Source organism: Scyliorhinus canicula, chromosome 13 (genome assembly GCF_902713615.1).
Source record: "Scyliorhinus canicula chromosome 13, sScyCan1.1, whole genome shotgun sequence".
In the NCBI taxonomy this organism is placed as follows: domain Eukaryota; kingdom Metazoa; phylum Chordata; class Chondrichthyes; order Carcharhiniformes; family Scyliorhinidae; genus Scyliorhinus; species Scyliorhinus canicula.
In genome coordinates, this window is record NC_052158.1 from 132,081,472 (window position 1) to 132,104,932 (window position 23,461).

The 23,461-nt window shown below is 47.0% G+C and overlaps 1 protein-coding gene across 3 annotated transcripts in view; it reads left to right on the forward strand.

The window, feature by feature from the left end:
• LOC119976430 (very long-chain specific acyl-CoA dehydrogenase, mitochondrial-like) overlaps positions 1-23,461 on the forward strand; it is a 135,645-nt gene that overhangs the window by 14,455 nt on the left and 97,729 nt on the right. For 2 of the 3 annotated variants that reach the window (XM_038816961.1, XM_038816963.1), the window contains exons 2-3: positions 1,726-1,795; positions 14,804-14,876. In XM_038816961.1, the coding sequence (XP_038672889.1) occupies positions 1,726-1,795; positions 14,804-14,876 (143 nt within the window). The remainder of the gene's footprint in view (positions 1-1,725; positions 1,796-14,803; positions 14,877-23,461) is intronic. The other variant, XM_038816962.1, reaches the window with a different exon arrangement.

Consider the following 23,461-nt stretch of genomic DNA (forward strand, 5'->3'; position numbering starts at 1 on the left):
CCATGGTAATTTTATGCTTTCGTCTACATTGCTTATAATGCTGCCTATCCTTGTGGCATCAACAAACTTGGGGCTGGTTTAGCTCACAGGGCTAATCGCTGGCTTTTAAAGCAGACCAAGCAGGCCAGCAGCATGGTTCGGTTCCCGTACCAGCCTCCCTGGACAGGCGCCGGAATGTGGCGACTAGGGGCTTTTCACAGTAACTGTGGTGAATGTGATTCACACTATATATAGTTGCCAATATCATTCCATGTATATATGTTCGTTATCTACCCGTTGTAAGATCAATGCTGTATATAGTTGCCAATATAACTCCGTGTATAAATGTTCACTATCCACCATTGTAAGTGCAGTTGCACCATCTGACCACCAGGGGGAGTCGCTCTGGGAGTACGCGAGAGTTTTACTGGGCTCCTCCCTTGGCTCCGCCCAGGACTCCTCCCCCTGGGACCGATGTATAAAGATCAGTGCCTTAGAGCCAGCCTGCCAGGTCATCTGGAGTTCAACGACGAATAGGCTGGCTCTGTTGTAAGTGTATTCGAGCCTCTGTTCAGATCCAACTACACGTGTTCGCTGAATTGATGGTTCCATCAATTTAATACACTTAAGAAGCTGCCGAAGTAAAGCATGGAATCCGCTCTAAAACCAGGACGTCTAGAACTCGATCCGCAGGATGCAGAGGCGAAAGAAACCTCCTGCCACTGGCTGAAATGTTTTAAGGCCTACCTGGCCAAAATCAGCACTGCTAAAACTACAGAGGAACAAAAGCTCAGCCTACTGCACGCGAGGGTAAGCCACAGAATTTCTACACAACTAAATCCAGCCTGTTCCTACACGTGCAGTCCACTCCTACAATGCTAAATCGGGCCATTTGGCCCATTGAGTCTGCACCAATCCTCTGAAAGAGCACCCCGCCCAGGCCAGGCCCACCCACCCCCCCCCCCCCCCCCACCACCCTATTCCCAGAGCCCCACCTAACCTGCTTAGTCTTTGAACACTAAGCAACAATTTTGGTGAGAGTTTGTACTGGGCTCCTCCCTTTGCTCCGCCCAGGACTCCTCCCCCTGGGACCGATGTATAAAGATCAGTGCCTTAGAGCCAGCCTGCCAAGTCATCTGGAGTTCAACGACGAATAGGCTGGCTCTGTTGTAAGTGTATTAGAGCCTCTGTTCAGATCCAACTACATGTGTTCGCTGAATTGATGGTTCCATCAGTAACTTCATTGAAGCCTACTCGTGACAATAAGCGATTTTTATTTCATTCATTTCATTTCATATCGTTCTATCACACCATTAACAAATACAGTGAATAATTGAGGGCCCAACATAGGACATCACTAACCATATGCAGCAAATTAAAGTCTCTGATATTATGTTCATTCACTGTCCCCTGTCACTCAACCAATTTAATAATAATAACAATCTTTATTGTCACAAGTAGGCTTACATTAACACTGCAATGAAGTTACTGTGATTTCCTAACCAGACCAATAACGTCCCTTCAATTCCATGGATAAATCTAAAACAAATGAAGTTTACAAAACCAATTCAGTTATTGTCAAGGCTTGCTTTAACACCAGCTATCTTTATTGTTATATTTGGTATTAAATGTCAAGATATGCCTGTTCAAATATAAAGCATAAATTTTGCTGAGTTATGCCTGGTACTCTTTGTGTAACACTGATTGTTTACTGAAATTCTTTACATGTTGCATTCCTTTTTCCAGTAGTATTTTACCCGGAATATTTACTCCAACTTTCCAGTTTAATGCCCATTATGCAAGTGAAATAAAAAAGGTGAGCCAAACTGTCGAAACTTTAAATATAATGTGCATTTTCATTTTATAAATAAGAACATAAGAAACATGAGCTGTAGTTGGCCTTTTGGCCCTCCGAGCTGGCTCCACCATTCAATATGATCATGGCGGATCATCTACTTCAGGGGTGGGCAAACTACGGCCCGCGGGCCGCAAGCGGCCCGCCAAAGGTCTTTATGCGGCCCACCAAGATCGTCATAAAAAAAAAAAAATTTTTTTTTAAATTTTTTATTTTTTTTAAAAATAAGGTTAATTGGGGGGGGGGGGGGGGGCTGTTGGGTTACTGGTATAGGGTGGATACGTTGACTTGAGTAGGGTGATCATTGCTCGGCACAACATCGAGGGCCGAAGCGCCTGTTCTGTGCTGTACTGTTCTATGTTCTATATGAGGCGCCCAGAATCATAACCGGGTGAAGCGCCATTTTTGAAAAGCAGAGAAAAGGAGGGCTAAAGGCAGGATGCCGCCGGGGGAAGCGCTGAGGTATATGCCGCACGCTAATTGGTTACAATCGGGACTATTAATTAATATACTATGTGGCCCTTTAAAATTGTGAATTTCTGAATGTGGCCCTTGCACGGAAAAGTTTGACCACCCCTGATCTACTTATTCACCACCTTCCTGCACCATCTCATATCCCTTAATTTACACAATACTCAAAATCCTGTTGATTCTGTCTTTAATTTACCCAACGTCTGAGCATCCAGAACTCATTTGGGGCAGGACAAGGTTTTTGAGTGAAGAAATATTTCCTTATTTCAGTTCTAAATAGCAGCCCCTTATTCTGAGGCTGTGGCCCCATGGGCTAGATTCCCCAACCAGGGAAACATTTAAAAGAGGGTACATTATCATGTAAACTTGTTTGGACTCCATCACTTTACCTGATGATTAAATTGTTCAGTTCCTTATCAACTCTGGATCCAACAACACTGTTGACCTCTATGATCTTTGTGCTGCCAATTCACATTCCTCACCCTTATTAATAAATCCCTCTGGCCTCATCATAGCCAACCTTTGCAACAACTTTAGCATTATAATTTCCATTTCATGATTTTCATTCTCTGGCTCGTTACCCCTGTGCATTGCCCCTACTTGCTTTGGGTCACCCAATCCCACTATTGTCACAGAGTTTTGGCATGTCAGCCACATTGTCTGGTGTTTCCTCACAAAACTTTTCTACCTTGTGATATTTGGGTTGTATGGTCGACATATCTGCCATCACACAATTTCCAACGATTGGTGTGTCATATCAAATAGCACATCTCTTCATCTGTTTGCAACTGACCTTACTCACCCGGCCCATGCTTGCGAAACTCAGAACATAGTGTCCAAAATTAGATGTGTTTCCGAAATTGGACAGCACACACTGAACAATCCCGAGTGTGTTAGGAATTATACCAATGACCAATTTAAGATTATCAGTCGGGCTCGCAATGTGGATCACTTATGCTTGCTAGTAGATATATTATTCACACACAGGGCCTTGCCCTCTGTAAACAGAAAGAATAAGCATTGGGCCTTGATTAATTAAGCAAAATTAAACAAAAGCATGGGAGCCAATTATTCCCTGGTGCATTCTCCATGGCAATGCCTCGATCAGTCAGAGTCTACTTGCCCACCAATCAGCACCCTTCTCTCATGCAGTATAAATTGTTGTTCCCTTTGAAATTTGGTATTCTTGCATCTGTGCTGATGAGTGCAAAATAAAAACCTTTGGCAGCATGTTTCTTTTTTAGCAGTACTCAAGTTCTGTACGACCAAATGACTGTTAAATGTAAGTTGTTGTTAAATGTCATCAATAACTTAGGAATTCAAATGGATTATATGTTTCCAGTGAAAATGTCTGAATACTCCTGTGTATCCTAGTGATGTTAAAGAAACATATGCACATAGCAGTGTGTATTCTTTTTTTAACAGCTATAATCCTTTGGCAAGCTTTTTAAAAATCTGGCTTGATTCACCCATTTTCTTTATGGCAATGATGAGAAATGTAAAATGTTCCTTTTTTGGAACAGGAGTCAGCATCAATTGGGTACAGTACTGTATTGAACAATATGATTCAACTAATCATAATGACTTCACCACTTGCATGTTTGCACAGGATTGTTTAATCAGCTATCCATATGCCTTCTGAGTGAGATTGTCAATTTCTGCCAAATTAATAGTGAGCCATTTCTGACAGAACACTATGGTTCTATTCTATTTTATTCTATTCTGTACTTTGACAGTGACTAAATCTATTTCATTTGAAATCACCTCACTAGCAGAAGGAGCAGACATTCATAAGTTGGAACTGGAATTGAGCAGTTTTTTTGGTACACAATGGGGAATGTTCCACGCCTTTGCACTATCTAGGTTACCCCCAAATTTCCCTATGACGGCACAGCTGCGATTGCGAGGTTGCCCTACAATGATTCACCTCAGGGCTGGTTTAGCTCAGTGGGCTAGACAGCTGGGTTGTGATGCATAAGAACATAAGAACATAAGAACTAGGAGCAGGAGTAGGCCATCTGGCCCCTCGAGCCTGCTCCGCCATTCAGTTAGATCATGGCTGATCTTTTGTGGACTCAGCTCCACTTTCCGGCCCGAACACCATAACCCTTAATCCCTTTATTCTTCAAAAAACTATCTATCTTTACCTTAAAAACATGTAATGAAGGAGCCTCAACTGCTTCACTGGGCAAGGAATTCCATAGATTCACAACCCTTTGGGTGAAGAAGTTCCTCCTAAACTCAGTCCTAAATCTACTTCCCCTTATTTTGAGGCTATGCCCCCTAGTTCTGCTGTCACCCGCCAGTGGAAACAACCTGCCCGCATCTATCCTATCTATTCCCTTCATAATTTTAAATGTTTCTATAAGATCCCCCCTCATCCTTCTAAATTCCAACGAGTACAGTCCCAGTCTACTCAACCTCTCCTCATAATCCAACCCCTTCAGCTCTGGGATTAACCTAGTGAATCTCCTCTGCACACCCTCCAGTGCCAGTACGTCCTTTCTCAAGTAAGGAGACCAAAACTGAACACAATACTCCAGGTGTGGCCGCACTAACACCTTATACAGTTGCAACATAACCTCCCTAGTCTTAAACTCCATCCCTCTAGCAATGAAGGACAAAATTCCATTTGCCTTCTTAATCACCTGTTGCACTTGTAAACCAACCTTCTGTGACTCATGCACTAGCACACCCAAGTCTCTCTGAACAGCGGCATGCTTTAATATTTTATCGTTTAAATAATAATCCCGTTTGCTGTTATTCCTACCAAAATGGATAACCTCACATTTGTCAACATATGCAGAACAAGGCCAGCACCATGGGTTCAGTTCCCATACCATCTGAGATTTCTGAATTCTCCCTCTGGTGCCGGAATGTGGCCAATAGGGGATTTTCACAGTAACTTCATTGCAGTGTTAATAGAACATAGAACATAGAACAGTACAGCACAGAACAGGCCCTTCGGCCCTCGATGTTGTGCCGAGCAATGATCACCCTTCTTAAACCCACGTAACCCGTATACCCGTAACCCAACAATCCCTCCATTAACCTTACACTACGGGCAATTTAGCATGGCCAATCCACCTAACCCGCACATCTTTGGACTGTGGGAGGAAACCGGAGCACCCGGAGGAAACCCACGCACACACGGGGAGGACGTGCAGACTCCACACAGACAGTGACCCAGCCGGGAATCGAACCTGGGACCCTGGAGCTGTGAAGCATTGATGCTAACCACCATGCTACCGTGAGGCCCCAAATGTAAGCCTACTTGTGGCAATAACGATTATAAAAATAAATAAATGCGAGGCTGGATTGGCTGCAGTGCACCACGCTCACTCAGCAAGTCTCCCCACTCGTAGAAATTTCTCATTGTTGGACGTTTTTAATGTAACTTCTTTTTAATAACTTAGTGGCTCATTCGAATCAGTATTCCAGAGACCCAGGCTCATGCTCTGAGGACCTGGGGTTTAATCCCACCACAGCATATGGTGGAATTTGAATTCAATACAAATCTGGAATGACCACTAAACCCTTGTCACAAAAACCCATCTTTACTCCCAGTGGGTTAGAATGGAGGAGAGTCTGTGTAGGGGGTCGGGGATGAAGGGTTGGCAACAGCTCCATTCCTGATAACCCCGGAGAGACACTCGGGGAGTCCGGTGGTAGTAGCGACGTTGCAAATCTGGAGGCAGTTTAGCTTGGGGCGGGGTCAAGGGAAATGCCGATTCGGGGGAATCATAGATTTGAGCCAGGGAAGTGGGATGGGAGGTTTCGGAGATGAGAAGAGAAGGGAGTTAGGGCACTAAAAGATTTGTTTCTGGGGGGCCGGAGGAGCTGGAGGTGAAATGTGGCTTGGGGCAGGGGGATATATTTAGGTATATGCAGGCCAGAGATTTAGCTAAAAAGGAGATACAGAGCTTTCCAGGGGCGCCGGCCTCCACACTGTTGGAGGAGATGCTGAAGACAGGGGGAGTGGAGAAGGGGGTGGTGTCGGCGATTTCTGGGGTGATTCTGGGAGAAGAGAAGGCACCGCTGGAGGGGATTAAGACAAAATGGGAGGCAGACTTAGGAGAGAGCATGGAGGAGGGGTTGTGGTGTGAGGTGCTCCAGAGGGTGAGTGCGCGAGGTTGGGGCTGATACAGCTGAAGGTGGTGTATAGGGCACACCTCACAAAGGCGAGGATGAGCCGACTCTTTGAATGGGTAGAAGATGTTTGTGAATGCTGAAGGGGGAGGGCCGCAAATCATGTTCATGTGTTTTGGCCCTGTCCAAAACTGGAGTCATTTTGGAGGGAGGTTTTCAGGGTAATCTCGAAGGTAGTGCATATGAAACGTGAACCAGGTCCCCTGGAAGCCATATTCGGAGTATCGGCTAGGGTTGGAAGCAGATGTGGAGGCAGATGTTTTAGCCTTCCACTTGTTGATCGCCCGAAGACGCATCCTGTTGAGGTGGAGATCAGTCACTTCACCCTGTGCCCTGGCGTGGCAGGGGATCTGTTGGAGTTCTTAACACTCGAGAACGTGAAGTTTGAGTTGAGGAGAAGGATGGAAGAGTTCTACAATTCATGGGCTTTGTTTATTATGCACTTTCAAGGATTGGATAACATCGAACATTGGGGGGGGGGGTGCATTGGGTAGGCGGGTGGGCTGTGCATGTTGTTGGTGACTATGTTTGGGGTGATGGTGCATTCCTTTGATGTTTGTATTTAAAATGTTGAGTGTTGTTTGGGGGTTGGTGGTCGGAAGGGATTGTTGGCCAGGGAATTGACATTGTATTTGTTATTGTTGAAATTCAGCCCTGTTGATATCACCATTCCTTCATTGTGGCTGAGTCAAAAGCCTGGAACTCCCTTCCTAACATTGTGGGTGTACCTACTCCACTTGGATTGCAGTGGTTCAAGAAGGCAGCTTACCACCACCTTCTCAATGGCAATTAGGGATAGGTAATAAATGGGCTTGAACAGTGATGCCCACTGTGGTAGTCACCACTGTTGTATATATATCACATATGAGGTGTAATACGGTTAGGCTCCTGTACTGGGACGGGGGTAGATCCCTGCCTGCTGGTTCCGCCCATTAGGCGGAGTATAAATGTGCGGGAGGCTACACATCTCTGCTTAATAAAGCCTCGATTACACTCTACTCTCGTCTCGTTGTAATTGATAGTGCATCAATTTATTAAGCAGAGATTTTACAACGATGGATCTCCGCATCAAGCCAGATTGCCTGCAGCTGCACCCTCAAGCAGACAACGCCAAGTCGGCCTTCGCCCATTGGCTAGCTTGCTTTGAAGCCTACATCGGATCAGCTACAGAACCACCCACAGAAGCACAGAAGCTCCAGATCCTGTATACGCGGCTGAGCTCCGATATATTTCCCCTCATCCTGAATGCGCCTACCTACACTGAGGCCATGGCGCTACTGAAAGAGAACTACACCCAGCAGACCAACAAACTCTAAGCCAGGCACCTGTCCACGCGGCATCAACTCCCCGGTGAGTCTGTGGACGATTTCTGGTGTGCCCTGCACGCCCTGGCGAGGGACTGTGATTGCCAGGCCGTTTCGGCCATTGAACATTCCGAACTCCTAATTAGGGGCGCTTTCGGTTCGGGCATAGGGTCGGCGTACATCTGCCTGCGCCTCTTAGAAGGGGCTACCCTCGACCTTGCAGCGACCACGAAACTCGCGATCTCACTAACGGTCGCCTCCCATAATGTACAAGTGTACGCCCCCGACCGCACGGCATTCCCCCTCCTGGACATCATGGACCCTATCACCGAACACCCCATCATGGACCAGCGACGGCCCCCAGCCAACCCCAAGCCTGCGGCGCGAGGGACCCAAGTGCTACTTCTGCGGACAGACAAAGTACCTCCGGCAGCGCTGCCCGGCACGGAGCGCGCTCTGCAAGGCCTGCTGGAAGAAAGGACATTTCGCTGCTGTGTGCCAGGCCTGCTCAATCGCCGCTGTAACCAGGCCCATTGTCCCTGCACCCCCCCACGTGCGACCCGTGGCCACCATTTCCACCCCCACAACCCACATGCGGACCGTGGGTGCCGCCATCTTCCTCGCTTCAAACCACGTTCGGCCTGTGGGTGCCGCCATCTTCCTCGTCTCAGACCACGTGCGGCCCTTGGGCACCACCATCTTGCTTGCCTCAGGACACGTGCGGCCCGTGGGCACCGCCATCTTTAACGCCGCCCGCCATGTGCGCCCCGTGGGCACCGCCATCTTCCCTGCCTAAGGAGCCCTGCTCATCGGGCCGCTCATCGCCTGCAACCACCACCGACCAGCCAGGGGCCTTCCAACACCAGCCACGCCTCGCCTCCATCACGATCGACCAGTCCCGACTGCTCAACCTTGCGACCGCATCAACGACAGTAAAGGCCAATGGGCACAAGACATCATGCCGTCTTGACTCCGGGAACACTGAGAGCTTCATCCACCCCGATATGGTAATGCGCTGCTCCCTCACGGTACACCCCATTAACCAGAGAATCTGCCTGGCCTCTGGATCCCACTCCCTTGTGATCCGGGGGTACTGCACCGCCACCTTCACCATCCAGGGCATAGAGTTCAACGGCTTCCGGCTCTATGTCCTCCCCAACCTCTGCGCTGCCTTGCTACTTGGCTTGGATTTCCAGTGCAACCTCCAAAGTCTAACCCTGAAATTCGGTGGGCCCCTACCACCCCTTACTGTCTGCGGTCTCACGACCCTTAAGGTCGACCTGCCTTCTCTGTTTGCAAACCTCACCCCGGATTGCATACCCGTCGCCACCAGGAGCAGACGGTACAGTGCCCAGGACAGGACCTTCATCAGGTCTGAGGTCCAGCGGCTGCTACGGGAAGGCATTACCAAGGCCTGCAACAGCCCCTGGAGAGCCCAAGTGGTAGTTGTGAAAACTGGGGTGAAAGACAGGATGGTCGTTGACAACAGTCAGACCATCAATCGGTACATGCAGCTCGACGTGTACCCCCTCCCACGCATATCTGATATGGTCAATCAAATTGCACAGTACCGGGTCTTCTCGACAGTGGACCTAAAATCTGCCTACCACCAGCTCCCCATTCACAAGGCGGACCACCCGTACACCGCTTTTGAAGCGGACGGCTGCCTTTACCACTTCCTTAGGGTTCCCTTCGGCGTCACTAACGGGGTCTCGGTCTTCCAACGGGAGATGGAACTGAATGGTTGACCGGTACAGACTGCGGGCCACCTTCCTGTACCTGGATAACGTCCTGCGGCCACGACCAGCAGGACCACGATGCTAACCTTTCCAAATTCCTCCACACCAAACTCCTCAACCTAACGTACAACAAGGAGAAGTGCATGTTCAGCACCAACTGCTTAGCCATCCTCGGCTATGTGGTGCAAAATGGAGTTCTAAGGCCCGACCCCGATCACATGCGCCCCCTCATGGAACTCCCTCTTCCCCCACTGCCCCAAGGCCCTCAAACGATACCTGGGATTCTTCTCATACTATGCCGTGGGTCCCTAACTATGCGGACAAGGCCCGCCCACTCATTCACTCCGCTGTTTTCCCACTGACGGCCAAGGCTCACCAGGCCTTCAACCGTATCAAGGCCGACATCGCCAAGGCCGCGATGCACGCAGTCGATGAGAAGCTCCCCTTCCAAGTCGAGAGCGATGCATCAGTCGTCGCTCTGGCCGCCACCCTCAACCAGGCAGGCAGGCCTGTGGCATTCTTTTCACGCACCCTCCATGCCTCCAAAATTCGACATTCCTCCGTCGAAAAGGGGGCCCAAGCGATCGTAGAAGCTGTGCGACATTGGAGGCATTACCTGGCCGGCAGGAGATTCACTCTCCTCACTGACCAATGGTTGGTTGCCTTCATGTCAACAACACACAGCGGGGCAAGATCAAAAATGATAAAATCTTGAGGTGGAGGATCGAGCTCTCCACCTACAATTACGATATTTTATATTGCCCTGGTAAGCTCAATGAGCCCCCCCATGCACTATCCCGAGGTACATGTGCCAGCGCATAAGTGGACCGACTCCGGACCCTACATGACGCTCTCTGTCACCCAGAGGTCACCCAGTTCTTTCAGTTCATAAAGGCCCGCAATCTGTCCTACTCCATGGAGAGGTCAGGGCTATCACTGGAGACTGCCAGGTCTACATGGAGTGCAATCTGCACTTCTACTGATCAGATGAGCGCACCTTCTGAAGGCCTCCCGCCCCTTTGAATGCCTCAGCATGGATTTCAAAGGACCACTCCCCTCTACCGACCGAAACATGTATTTCATTAACGTGGTCGACGAATACTCCAGATTCCCCTTCGTCGTACCATGCCCCGATATGACGTCTGCCACCGTCATCAAAGCACTCAACACCATCTTCTCTCTGTTCTGTTTCCCCGCCTACATCCACAGCGACCGGGGATCCTCATTTATGAGCGAGGAGCTGCGCCAGTACCTGCTCAGCAAGGGCATCGCCTCGAGCAGGACGACCACCTACAACCCCGGGGAAATGGGCAGGTGGAGCGGGAGAATGGGACGGTCTGGAAGGCCGTCTAGCTGGCCCTACAGTCCAAGAATCTCCTGGTCTCCCGCTGGCAGGAGATCCCCCCCGACGCCCTTCACTCCATTCGGTCGCTACTTTGCACTGCAACTAATGCAACCCCCCATGAACGTCTCCTTGCCTTCCCCAGGAAGTCCACCTCCGGGGTTTCGCTTCCAACGTGGCTGGCAGCTCCAGGACCCGTTCTCCTCCGCAAGCACGTGCGGCTCCACAAGGCGGACCCGTTGGTCAAGAGGGTACAGCTACTCCACGCAAATCCGCAGTACGCACACGTGGCGCACCCCGACGGCCGCCAAGAAACAGTCTCCCTCACGGACCTGGCACCAGCTGGGTCCCCACACACCCCCCTCTGCCCCGGCGCCACCCTTCCTCCCCCCAGCGCACCTCACCATAGCCCCCGCTCCAGGATGATCCGTCCTCCCCTTGGTCGCACCCGGGGATGAAGATGAGGTCGACACGCACCCGGAGTCACCGGTGACCGAACCGACGCCTGCATTGCCAACGAGACTGCGGCGCTCACAACGGAGGATCAAGCCACCCAATCGTCTTAATTTCTGAATTTTCCTTCAAATGTTAACCTATGCATGTAAGTAGTCTTCCGCCAACCCCGCTGGACTCTTTTTTAACAGGGGGTGAATGTGGTATTCACCACTGTTGTATATATATCACATATGAGATGTAATATGGTAAGGCTCCTGTACTACAGGTACGGGAGTAGATCCCTGCCTGCTGGCTCCGCCCAGTAGGCAGAGTATAAATGTGTGGGCTCACCGAGCTGCAGCCATTTCGGCAGCAGCTGCGGGAAGCGACACATCTCTGCGTAATAAAGCCTCGATTACTCTCTACTCTCGTCACGTCGTAGTGCATCACCCACCACATCCCATGAATGAGTAGAAGAAAAATCTGGTCATAACCTTGGCCTCAATCTGGTCCTATCAGTAACCTTAGCCCCCATCTAGTCAGTGGTAACATTGGCCTCTACCTGGTTGTACTGATAACTTTTGTGTCCATCTATCATCTGACCCCATTTCCTCAATTAATCATTGTCTTTTTATTATTATTCCTTTTGGTGTCTTATTCAGTTACATTTTCCTTTTGAAAACACAATTTGATTGCTGTGAAAACTGGTGACAAATTGCAAAGTAAGTTTTGAGCTTATCAAGTGTTGGGAAGTTAAAATTTTTCATTTTGGACATTTGGAGAACCAGCCTCCCTTTGAGTAAAAATTGCACATGGATTCCAATTAAGGCCAAATCAGAGAATCCCTGTCTGTGCGCTTATTATAAAAAAGTGGCCCGAGACTGTTCAAACTCAATTCACATGGGACCCTTCCTTGCAGCCCATAAACAAATGACTTTCATCTATTAGTAAAGTTTTAAATGGTTTTCACCAGTTTCCAAAGGTGGCAGTGTCTAAATTACTGCACCATCCCTCAGAACTGATATGCATGAAGTAGCAAATTGTAACTATAATTCACAAATGGTAATGCCATTAAAACTACTGGAATCCTACTGACATTCTAGATCTGAAAAGTAATAACGCAATATAGTATTAAATTTTCAGTTCCCACTGTGGTGATTGTGTATCAGTGTAGATGCAATACAACTGAGCAAGCACCAGAGGGAGCACGGGAGAGCTATAAATACACAGGGACAGGAAGTGAGGACACACTTCACAGAACTGGGAGCAAGACACACAGGAAGGCAGCATTTGAGGTAGCCGTAAGTTAAGCTCTGAAGACAGAACAAATTCACAATAAAAGCATCTTCTCCACCTTTGAGACTACGTGCTTTATTAAGACACAAGGAACAACACATGGTGCCAGGAGTGGCTTCAGACACTTACTACAAGACAACTCAGCTGCAGACACAAAAAGACCAAAATGGCAAGGAAAATTCCGACTGGACATTCGACTTGGGAAGACCTTGCTTATTCAAGGATGTGGGTTGGACGCCTGAGCTGAACATGACCGGTAATGTAAGAAATGTCTGGAAAATATTTAAACAAATGTTCGATTTTTATATCATAGTTAATGATTTAGCAGCAGCCTCAGACGAAATGAAAATAGCACTGCTCATCGCAGGACATGAAGCTAAAAAAGTATATAATGGATTTAAATACTCAAAAGCTGAAGACAGCAACAACTTACAAAAAAGACTAAAAAAAATTGAAGAGTACTGTATGAAATTTGAACAGCACTGTATGCTCAGAGGCCAAACTGCACAGAGACTGAGTGATTCAAAACTCAAACAATCACTATCAGAACAGAAAGGGTTCAGTCAAGAAATCGCGAGTGAAAAGTACAGATCAAAAGGAAGAATTAATTTTTCACAGAGACAAAACGCTGAGGTCCAGTTCAGATCAAAAGGAAAAAGTAACATGAACTTTTCACATAGACAACCACGCCAATAGAAACCATGCAGATTTTGACTCCAGAAGAGGAGTACCAAGAGTCCAGTGAGACCACGTCAATTGAAATCATGAAGATTTTGACTCCGGAAGAGGAGCACCAAGAGTCCAGAGAGACCGGGTCAAATTAAATTGTGAAGAATTTGACTCCAGAAGAGGAGCACCAGGAAAGTAAAGACGAGGAATCAAATCCACCACAAATCACTGATGTCACCAGCATCAATGCAACATCAGATCATTCTCACCATTCTCGCGACGAATCGTTCAATGTAACAGATTCCACAAAGGACACTCGCACCAATAACTGTGACAATGACTCAAATCATCCACACGGGACACTCATTGAGCTAACAAGAAAAACAAAAGCCACAAGAAGCACAGCAGAAACGAGAACAACAACAGCAAGAACAAAAGCAACATGAAGCGTGATAAGAACAACAAAAATCGCAAGAAGCACTGCAGAAGCAAGAACAACAACAGCACCAAAAAAAAGCACAACGACAAAAACAGCAACAAGAACGGCAATGAAAACAACAAAGACAGGAACGACAGAAACAACAGCAATGAAACAATGACTTGTACAAAATGGTACAACTCTGCACATGAAGGGCAATGCCACAGCACACTGCAAAGCAATGACAAGACTACAAACATGCCATGGGATGACAACTAATCGCACAAACTCACATCTGCTCCAGAACAAGCAAGCACACCAGCTTTCAAGGCAGATGACATACTAAATCGATACCACAAGCACAGAAAAAAGTCCATGTCAGTCAACATCAGTGGTTCGACCATGCAAACACCTCGGGATGACGTATTGGTTACTTAAAATAACAAGAACACCGACAACATTCACAACGGAGTTGCAATATCAATATCACCACATCAACAACAAAAAAGAAAAAACTCAGTGAACAAATTCATCAAGTTTGGACTCATAAATGTTTTTATTAAGATTGGACTCATAAATATAAATTGGCTTTGTAAAATATGCAATAGCACCATCACTTGTATAGATACACATATCATACGTAATCTAACTGTTTGTACAATTTTCTTTAACGATGTACAGAAAATATGTAAAGAAAAAAGGGGGGATGTGGTGATTGTGTATCAGTGTAGATGCAATACAACTGAGCAAGCACTAGAGGGAGCACGGGAGAGCTATAAATACACAGGGACAGGAAGTGAGGACACACTTCACAGAACTGGGAGCAAGACACACAGGCAGGCAGCATTTGAGGTAGCCGTAAGTTAAGCTCTGAAGACAGAACAAATTCACAATAAAGCATCTTCTCCACCTTTGAGACTACGAGCTTTATTAAGACACAAGGAACAACACACCCACAAAGTCATATTGGGTTTGAAATGTTAACTGTGATACTCTGTCCACAGCTGCCAGAGCTGCTGAATTTTCCAGCACTTTCTTTACTTTAATTTTCTATTTACAGTACTGGAAAAACTCTTTTTAATTGCTACATAGCTCCTCCAAACTCTCGGAGTCTTGTTTGAATAATGTGATTATCTTCCTCTGCAGGAGTCAGTATCCTTTGGTGTAAACATTTTTCAGGGCAGAATCAGCACTGAACAAGTTTTCCCCTACCCATCAGGTGAGCAGTTTAGTGGGAAAGCAAGTATGTTAATGAATTCTCTTTTGATTATTTCTTAAATGTATAAGCTTATACAGATACCCAAGAGTCCCGGTGTAATGACTTCAAACAGGCCTTTGAGATTGGCCAATTGGAATATGAGTTCCCTGATTAGTGGGCCAATCAGGAAACCTCTCATTTGTATATAACAGGGAGTGTCGGCTCCTCTGGCACTCAGTGTAGACAGCAAGCTGAATACATATGGTTGTGTTGCTGTTGGTTTTATTAATAAAAGGGATTCTGGTGAAAGGATTTCTCCCTCCGTGGACTTATTACACCAAGGCATATGCATCTGCTTTGAAAACTGCCAGTCACACTATTTTGAGATTGAGGGAGCTGAAGTATTTGTTTGCACTTGGAGCTTATTTAATAGTTATTAAAACTCTACTTAAAGCTCCAACTAAGGCCTAACCCATGATCTGTAACAGTTTAGCATTACTTTCTTGCTTGCTTTTGCCTAACTGGCGAAGCTAAGTATGCAAATGCTTTCTTAACCACCATATCAGTTTGTCTTGCCACCTTCAGAGATTTGTGAATAAGCAAATCCAGATCCTCGCTCCTCTCAAAAATACAACCGTTTAGAATATGTCTCTCTGCCCAAGATGCATCACTTTGTGCATATCCAGATTAAGTTGTATCTATGATGTCCAGTCTGATTATTCTCCTGAACACTGCCACTATCCTGTACCCTAGTTCAGGTCATTTATATTTGGCAAAAAAAGCAATGGTCAACACCAACCCTTGGGAGACCTGATACTGCTCTGCATCCAGAAAAGCATTCATTCATAACAATTTTCTGCCTCCGAACTCACAGCCTTTTATATATCCAAATTGCCACTTATTCCTGTAGTATTAAGTGCCTCTTTTTTCTGACTAAGCCTGTTTTATCTTTTGGAAGGTTGCCGGGGCAAAATTTGATTCCCTCCTAAAATGGGCACAGAAATCATAATGCTTGGTGTCCTGTGTCTACCCTGTGTCTACTCCTTCTGAAGCAAGCAGAATGCGAACTTTGTGTTACCTGCTAATTTAAATGGTGTAAGTGTGCAGCCCAGCGTGAAACATATGCTGAGTGGCAGCGTGTTTCAGCATTTCATTCAGGGTTCGCAGTGCTTAAAGTTAACCTGCACTACTTAAAGCCAGCCTGCATCTTGGCTGCTGAAGGTTCTGGGAGTATCTGGAAAAGGCTTGTGAGGAGGAAGAGCACTGACTAATGGTGCACCAGGGCTGAGAGTGTGCTCAAGGTACTCTGGTGTAGCACTGAAGGTGGGCAGGAAAGATATCATCCAGAGTGCTAGGAGGACCCCCAGCTAGAATCTGAGGTGGCAGTGAAAGTTAATAGACATCGTGGTCAATACAAGCACTGTTGCCTACGAACCTGGATGCAATGCTACAAGAAGATCAACCTGAATGACCAATGTCAATGTATTTGCCTTAAAATGCCAAACCTGAGACTATGCCCCACTCACCTCTTCTCTCTGCTACCAGCAATCACTATCAATCAGAATCCACATCTCATATGCATAACTTCACCTCATCCTCACACACTTAGCACTGTTGCAAGCTACCGACATCTCACAGTTTACACACACTGCTATCTATCATAGGCCCCTGACCCAAACTTGTTGCACCACACTCACTGACACAGTTCTCTCTCTTTTCCAGGACAAGGTGAAGGAGAGCCGAAGGCAGTAGCAGGGGACAGACACAGGCTGCATGTCCTCACCCTCATACAGCTACTCACCATTATGGGAGCAGCAGACTGATACCTGGAATGGGTGGGTTGTCTTATGAGGAAAGGTTGGACAGGCTAGGCTTGATCCGCTGGGGTTTAGAAGAGTCAGCAATTCAGTTGAAACATATAGGGTCCGAGGAGTCATGACAGAGTGAATGTGGAGAGGATGTTTCCTGTTGTGGGAGAATCTAGAATGAGGGGTCACTGTTTAAAAATCAGGGTTGCTCATCTGCAACAGAGTTGAGGCTAATTTTTTTCACTCAGAGGGTCATGAGTCTTTGGAACTCGCTTCCTGAAAAGGTGGTGGAAACAGAATCGATGAATGTTTTTAAGGCAGAAATGGATAGATTCTTGGTAAGCAAGGGGATGACAGCATATCGGAGGTAGATGGGGATGCAGATTTGAGGTTACTATCAGATCAGCTGTGATCTTATTAAATGGCGGAGTAGGCTCGAGGGGCTGAATGGCCTATTCCTGCTTCTTGTTTATATGGTCAAATGTATCAGCTCAGATACTGGCTCTGCATGTACTATAGAGGTTAGCACAGAGAAAGGATCTGTATGTGGTGAAACAGTGGGCACCACTGACCTACAGCCAGGGTGGAGAACAAAGACAGTACAGATGCTAATTCACTGGAGAGTGACGTTGCACACTAATTCTGCTGCAGAAGGCTCATGTGGGTACTCTAGTGTGAACTGGAGTACAGACAAAGACTGAACGGTAGGCACATTAAAATGCATTGGCAGACCCAACAAAATCTGCATTCAACAAGGGAAAAACCCAAGGCCTTTTACACATATGTGAGAAATATGAGAATGACTAGAGCGAGGGTGGGTCCGATCAAGAACAGTAGCGGGAGATTGTGTATTGAGTCTGAAGAGATAGGAGAGGTCTTGAACGAGTACTTTTCTTCAGTATTTACGAATGAAAGGGGCCTTATTGTAAGAGAGGACAGTGTGAAACAGACTGGTAAGCTCAAGGAGATACTTGTTAGGAAGGAAGATGTGTTGGGTGTTTTGAAAAACTTGAGGATAGACAAGTCCCCCGGGCCTGACGGGATATATCCAAGGATTCTATGGGAAGCAAGAACTGAAATTGCAGAGCCGTTGGCAATGATCTTTTCGTCCTCACTGTCAACAGGGGTGGTGCCAGGGAATTGGAGAGTGGCGAATGTCATGCCCCTGTTCGAAAAAGGGAATAGGGATAACACTGGGAATTACAGACCAGTTAGTCTTACTTCGGTGGTAGGCAAAGTAATGGAAAGGGTACTGAGGTATAGGATTTCTGAGCATCTGGAAAGACGCTGCTTGATTGGGGATAGTCAGCACGGATTTATGAGGGGTAGGTCTTGCCTTATAAGTCTTATTGACTTCTTTGAGGAGGTGACCAAGCATGTGGATGAAGGTAAAGCAGTGGATGCAGTGTACATGGATTTTAGTAAGACATTTAATAAGGTTCCCCATGGTAGGCTTATGCAGAAAGTAAGGAGGCATGGGATAGTGGGAAATTTGGCCAGTTGGATAACGAACTGGCTAACCAATAGAAGTCAGATAGTGGTGGTGGATGGCAAGTATTCACCTGGAGTCCAGTTACCAGTGGTGTACTGCAAGGATCAGTTCTGGGTCCTCTGCTGTTTGTGATTTTCATTAACGACTTGGATGAGGGAGTTGAAGGGTGGGTCAGTAAATTTGCAGATGATACGAAGATTGGTGGAGTTGTGGATAGTGAGGAGGGCTATTGTCGGCTGCAAAGAGACATAGATAGGATGCAGAGCTGGGCTGAGAAGTGGCAGATGGAGTTTAACCCTGACAAGTGTGAGGTTGTCCGTTTTGGAAGGACAAATATGAATGCGGAATACAGGGTTAATGGTAGGGTTCTTGGCAATGTAGAGGAGCAGAGAGATCTTGGGGTCTATGTTCATAGATCTTTGAAAGTTGCCACTCAAGTGGATAGAGCTGTGAAGAAGGCCTATGGTGTGCTAGCGTTCATTAGCAGAGGGATTGAATTTAAGAGCCATGAGGTGATGATGCAGCTGTACAAAACCTTGGTAAGGCCACATTTGCAGTACTGTGTGCAGTTCTGGTCACCTCATTTTAGGAAGGATGTGGAAGCTTTGGAAAAGGTGCTAAGGAGATTTACCAGGATGTTGCCTGGAATGGAGAGTAGGTCTTACGAGGAAAGGTTGAGAGTGCTAGGCCTTTTCTCATAAGAACGGAGAAGGATGAGGGGCTAATTGATAGAGATTTATAAGATGATTAGGGGAATAGATAGAGTAGACAGTCAGAGACGTTTTCCCCAGGTGGAACAAACCATTACAAGGGGACATAAATTTAAGGTGAATGGTGGAAGATATAGGGGGGATGTCAGAGGTAGGTTCTTTACCCAGAGAGTAGTGGGGGCATTGAATGCACTGCCTATGGAAGTAGTTGAGTCGGAAACATTAGGGACCTTCAAGCGGCTATTGGGTAGGTACATGGATTATGGTAGAATAATGGAGTGTAGATTAATTTGTTCTTAAGGGCAGCACGGTAGCATTGTGGATAGCACAATTGCTTCACAGCTCCAGGGTCCCAGGTTCGATTCCGGCTTGGGTCACTGTCTGTGTGGCGTCTGCACATCCTCCCCGTGTTTGCGTGGGTTTCCTCCAGGTGCTCCGGTTTCCTCCCACAGTCCAAAGATGTGCAGGTTGGGTGGATTGGCCATGATAAATTGCCCTTAGATTATCATAGAATTTTGGACACTATGATTAAACTAGGACAAAAGTTCGACACAACATTGTGGGCCGAAGGGCCTGTTCTATGCTGTATTTCTCTATGTTCTATGTTCTATGTTCAATGCCAAGAAGCATGGAGAAATGGGCACCAATCTGGCATAGGAATCTATGGAAAGCTTGGAGCCTATCTTTTCCGGGGTGGAAATAGTGCCAATTCAGCCTGGTCTTGACATCAAGGCAGCAATTGACCGAGTATGGCATCAAGGAGCCCTAGCTATACTGGGATGGGAATCGGGGAAAACTCTCCGCTGGTTGGAATCATACTTGGTACAATGGAAGGATGGTTGTGGTGGTTGGAGGTCAATCATCTCAGCTCGAGGACATCACTGTAGGAGTTCCTCAGGGTAGTGTCCAAGGCCCAACCATCTTCAGCTGCTTTATCAATGACCTCCCTTTCATCATAAAGTCAGAAGTGGGATGTTTGCAGATGACTGCACATTGTTCAGCACCATTTGTGACTCCTCAGATAATGAAGCAGCACATGTCCCATGTCCATGTGCAGCAAGACCTGGACAAAATCCAGGCTTAGGCTGACAAGTGGCAAGTTACATTTGTGCCACACAAGTGCTAGGCAATGACTGTCTCCTATAAGAGAGGATCTAACCACCACCCCTTGACATTCAATGGCATTATCATCACTGAATCGCCCACAATCAACATCCTGGGGGTTACCATTGATCAGAAACTGAACAGGACTAGCCACATTAATACTGTGGCTACCAGGGCAGGTCAAAGGCGAGGAATGCAACAACGAGTAACTCACCTCCTGACCCCCCAAAGCTTGTCCACCATCTACAAGACACATGTCAGGAGTGTAATGGAATACTCTCCTGGACGAGTGCAGCTGCAACACTCAAAAAGCTGGATCACATTTTCTGTGGCAGTACATGCTTTTGGTATATGCATGCTGTCCATATGTGTATGGGTTGCTGTAGCCACTGTAGCCACCTAAAATGGACACTGAACCAACAAATGGAGAATCGCTAAGACTGTAGGGAAAAAAACAGTTTAGCCAAGGCAAACAGCCTGCAAACACTCATTAGCATTTTGCAAGCAGCAAAACCATTTCTGGCCAGGTGGAAGATCTCCAACCAAAGGTGATAATGGCAGAACGTTCTACATACTAATGAGGCAGTCCAGATCTAGGCACACACAATGGCAACATTTGGGTTTGAAAAGATACTTTAAGTGGATGTCCAGACAGAGCGGCACCAGAAGTATCCACTATAGAAACCGCCCCCACCATCGAGAAAACCCTTACATTGGAGGAATTCAAAAGATATCGATTGGAAGCTATCCAATCGATACCTAAAGGTAAAGCCGCCCAGGAAGAGGGAAGGACATTGGGGACCCCTATAAATATGACCCCCACACATGGTCCGTCTGTTGTTTCGTGCTCCGGCTTTGACCAAGAACTCCATCCTGTATCCTGACTCCAGCCGTTAGCACCAGCCGCCGAACCGTAAGTGCCAATACGACGCTCGCTACGCGAACCAAGCCCTAGACCCAGTGACCAGCACGCTTTCTGAAGGTTGCAGCCCAAGACCGGGACGAAGGCCTCGCTCCCTGACCTTGCCTGTTCCTGTGTAGTTAAGTATTCTGTTTGCTTAGTTTTAGTCATAGCTTATCCTTAGTGTGTGCATACGTATTTATTATAATTGTATAATAAATATTGATCGTTTGGAACTTACTAATCGGTGTATCGTTTTTATTCTTTGAACTTGACCTTGAGATATATGTGAGTTGTCTATATGGCAACTGGCGACTCCTGAGCTGAAAATACATAAGACAGAGCCTAGTGGTGTTAAGCACACGGCCTTTAACACAGGCAAGTTAATACACCCCAATAAACGCGTTTTACGCCCATAGCAAAACGTGCAACATTTAGTGGCGACTCCGCCGGGACACGGTTACAAGTGGTACCCCCACTCCGTCGAGGACCCTGAAATTTGAATTGGAAATCTGGTAAAGAAAACGGAAAGAAATCACAAATATTCAAGGTGCAAAGCAATAAGCGTAATTCGGAAGTGTGTTTAGTGCATGCGTACTAACAGGGTTGTAAGGAAAACCTGAAAGCATTTTTGTTGCGACAAACTTTCGGCAGTTTTGTGAACGGAACATAGCGTAAGCCTTACCCGTTTCGTGAGACATAACCTCAACCCCCCTGTTCTAAATTAAAAGTGAGTCAGAAAAATGGCCATGCAGGCAATGGAACGCCTCATGAACCCAGAACGGTTTGTGGTCGCAGCGACCAGCAGCAGTAGCAGAGTAGGTCAGTGTCCCATGTGGGAGCTGGAACTCCGCAAGTATCTGCAAGGAAAGGGATGGCCCCTTTGGAAAGAGTTTTGTTGAATGAGGAGACGGTCCCGGAAGTATAGGACATACTTGGTGGGAGAACCTCTCTCAAATTCACAAGAAAAACATGAGTAAAGCACGTAAGCCGATGGCGATTGTGTCTTGTTTGGCACAATTGCCAGGCACAGAGGAGGTTGTTCAGACGCTCGGGCAGAATTAGAAAAGAAAGGAATAGGATGAGTAAAGTGGATGTCAGGGACATCGAAAAGGAAACATGGAACTTAGAGGGAAGTTGGCAGAGAAAGGTAGAGAGGTGGATGATGCAAGAGGGCACATCAGTCTTGTCTAGCCATCTCAGCAGTTCCCAGACCCAGTACGAAAAGCCTATCAGGACGTGCAACGTGCCGTCCTGATAAGAGAAAATCAGAGAAGCAGGTAGAGGCTTTGCAGAGGCAATGCTCTGACCTAAAGCAGCTTTGAGAGTACTCCATGCTGCAACCACAGAACAAAGGCAAAGTACAGTAGATCACGCGAAATGCAGGAAGCAGATTGCAGAGCTGCAATCGCTGCTTTCGGTGCAAAGGGTTTCAAAGCACCTTGGAACCCAGTTAGATGAGGAGAATGCCCCAGACTGGAAAGAGTTAAGTGAGACAGCGCAGCGTTATTCAGGGAACATGTGAGCCAGCAGCGCAGCAGAAGAGGCAAACCCCCCAACCCCCCACAGATCAGCTCGTTACCATTCCAATGAATCCAGTCCCACCCAGAGAAAAGCGACCATAGAGACGGCGCACCCGATATAACTTACACCACCTCCTTAACTGTAACCCAACTTAGGGCCGCGTGTGAGAAGATCACTCCGTTTCTCCCCACCGCAGACCCCCACCAGTTTTTCGCTAAGGTAAAACAGCAGGCTACATGTACGGCCTGGACGAGAGAGAGCAGGTCAAACTCACAGTTCTGAGTTTGGACCACGGTTGTAGCAGCCCTCCACGACCCACAGAACGTTGGCGGAGGAACCCTGGAGGAAATGCACACCTCCATTTTAGATGCCACAGGGTATAATCGAGGTGACCCCGTAGAAGGACTGAATAAGTGCCGGCAGAAGAATCCGAGCACCCCAGCATTCGCTGGAAGGCTATGGATCCATTTTAATGCAGTATTTGGCGATTTAAATAGAGCCCATTTGAACCGTGAAATATGGTTAAATGGACGCGCACCATAATTTCTCATGCAACAGAAGCAGGACAGAGCGCTTGCAACAGCTATGACCCTCAGAGGAAGCCCATAATGAGAAGTGGGTCCTGAAAAGATTGTCCCGCTTAGGAGCAATCAGGTCAGGGCAAGAGTAGAGTTCAATCCCAGAAGAAGCTCAGGCTGCAGCAGACATACAGGCAGTGAGAGAGCACCAAAAACCCGCGTGGGTGAATGAAGGAAAAGCAGCCCTCCACAGAAGTCGCAGGAATGCTACAACTGTGGCCAGTTAGGACATTGGGCAAAAGAATATTTTTCGTACATTACCGGACTCAACCCCACCACCATTTTGACCGAGCACACCCTCACACAGTTACTCCTAGACGGTCGACTGAAGGACGGTTCAGTTAGCCAGATTAGGGCAGCTAGGTGGACACTACTCTTACAAGGACGGGACATTACAGTAAAACGGACCCGCACACACACATTTTTAGCCGACAACCTCCAATACCCAGACAGCCCCATGATTGTGAAATTGTAGCACCCCTACACAAC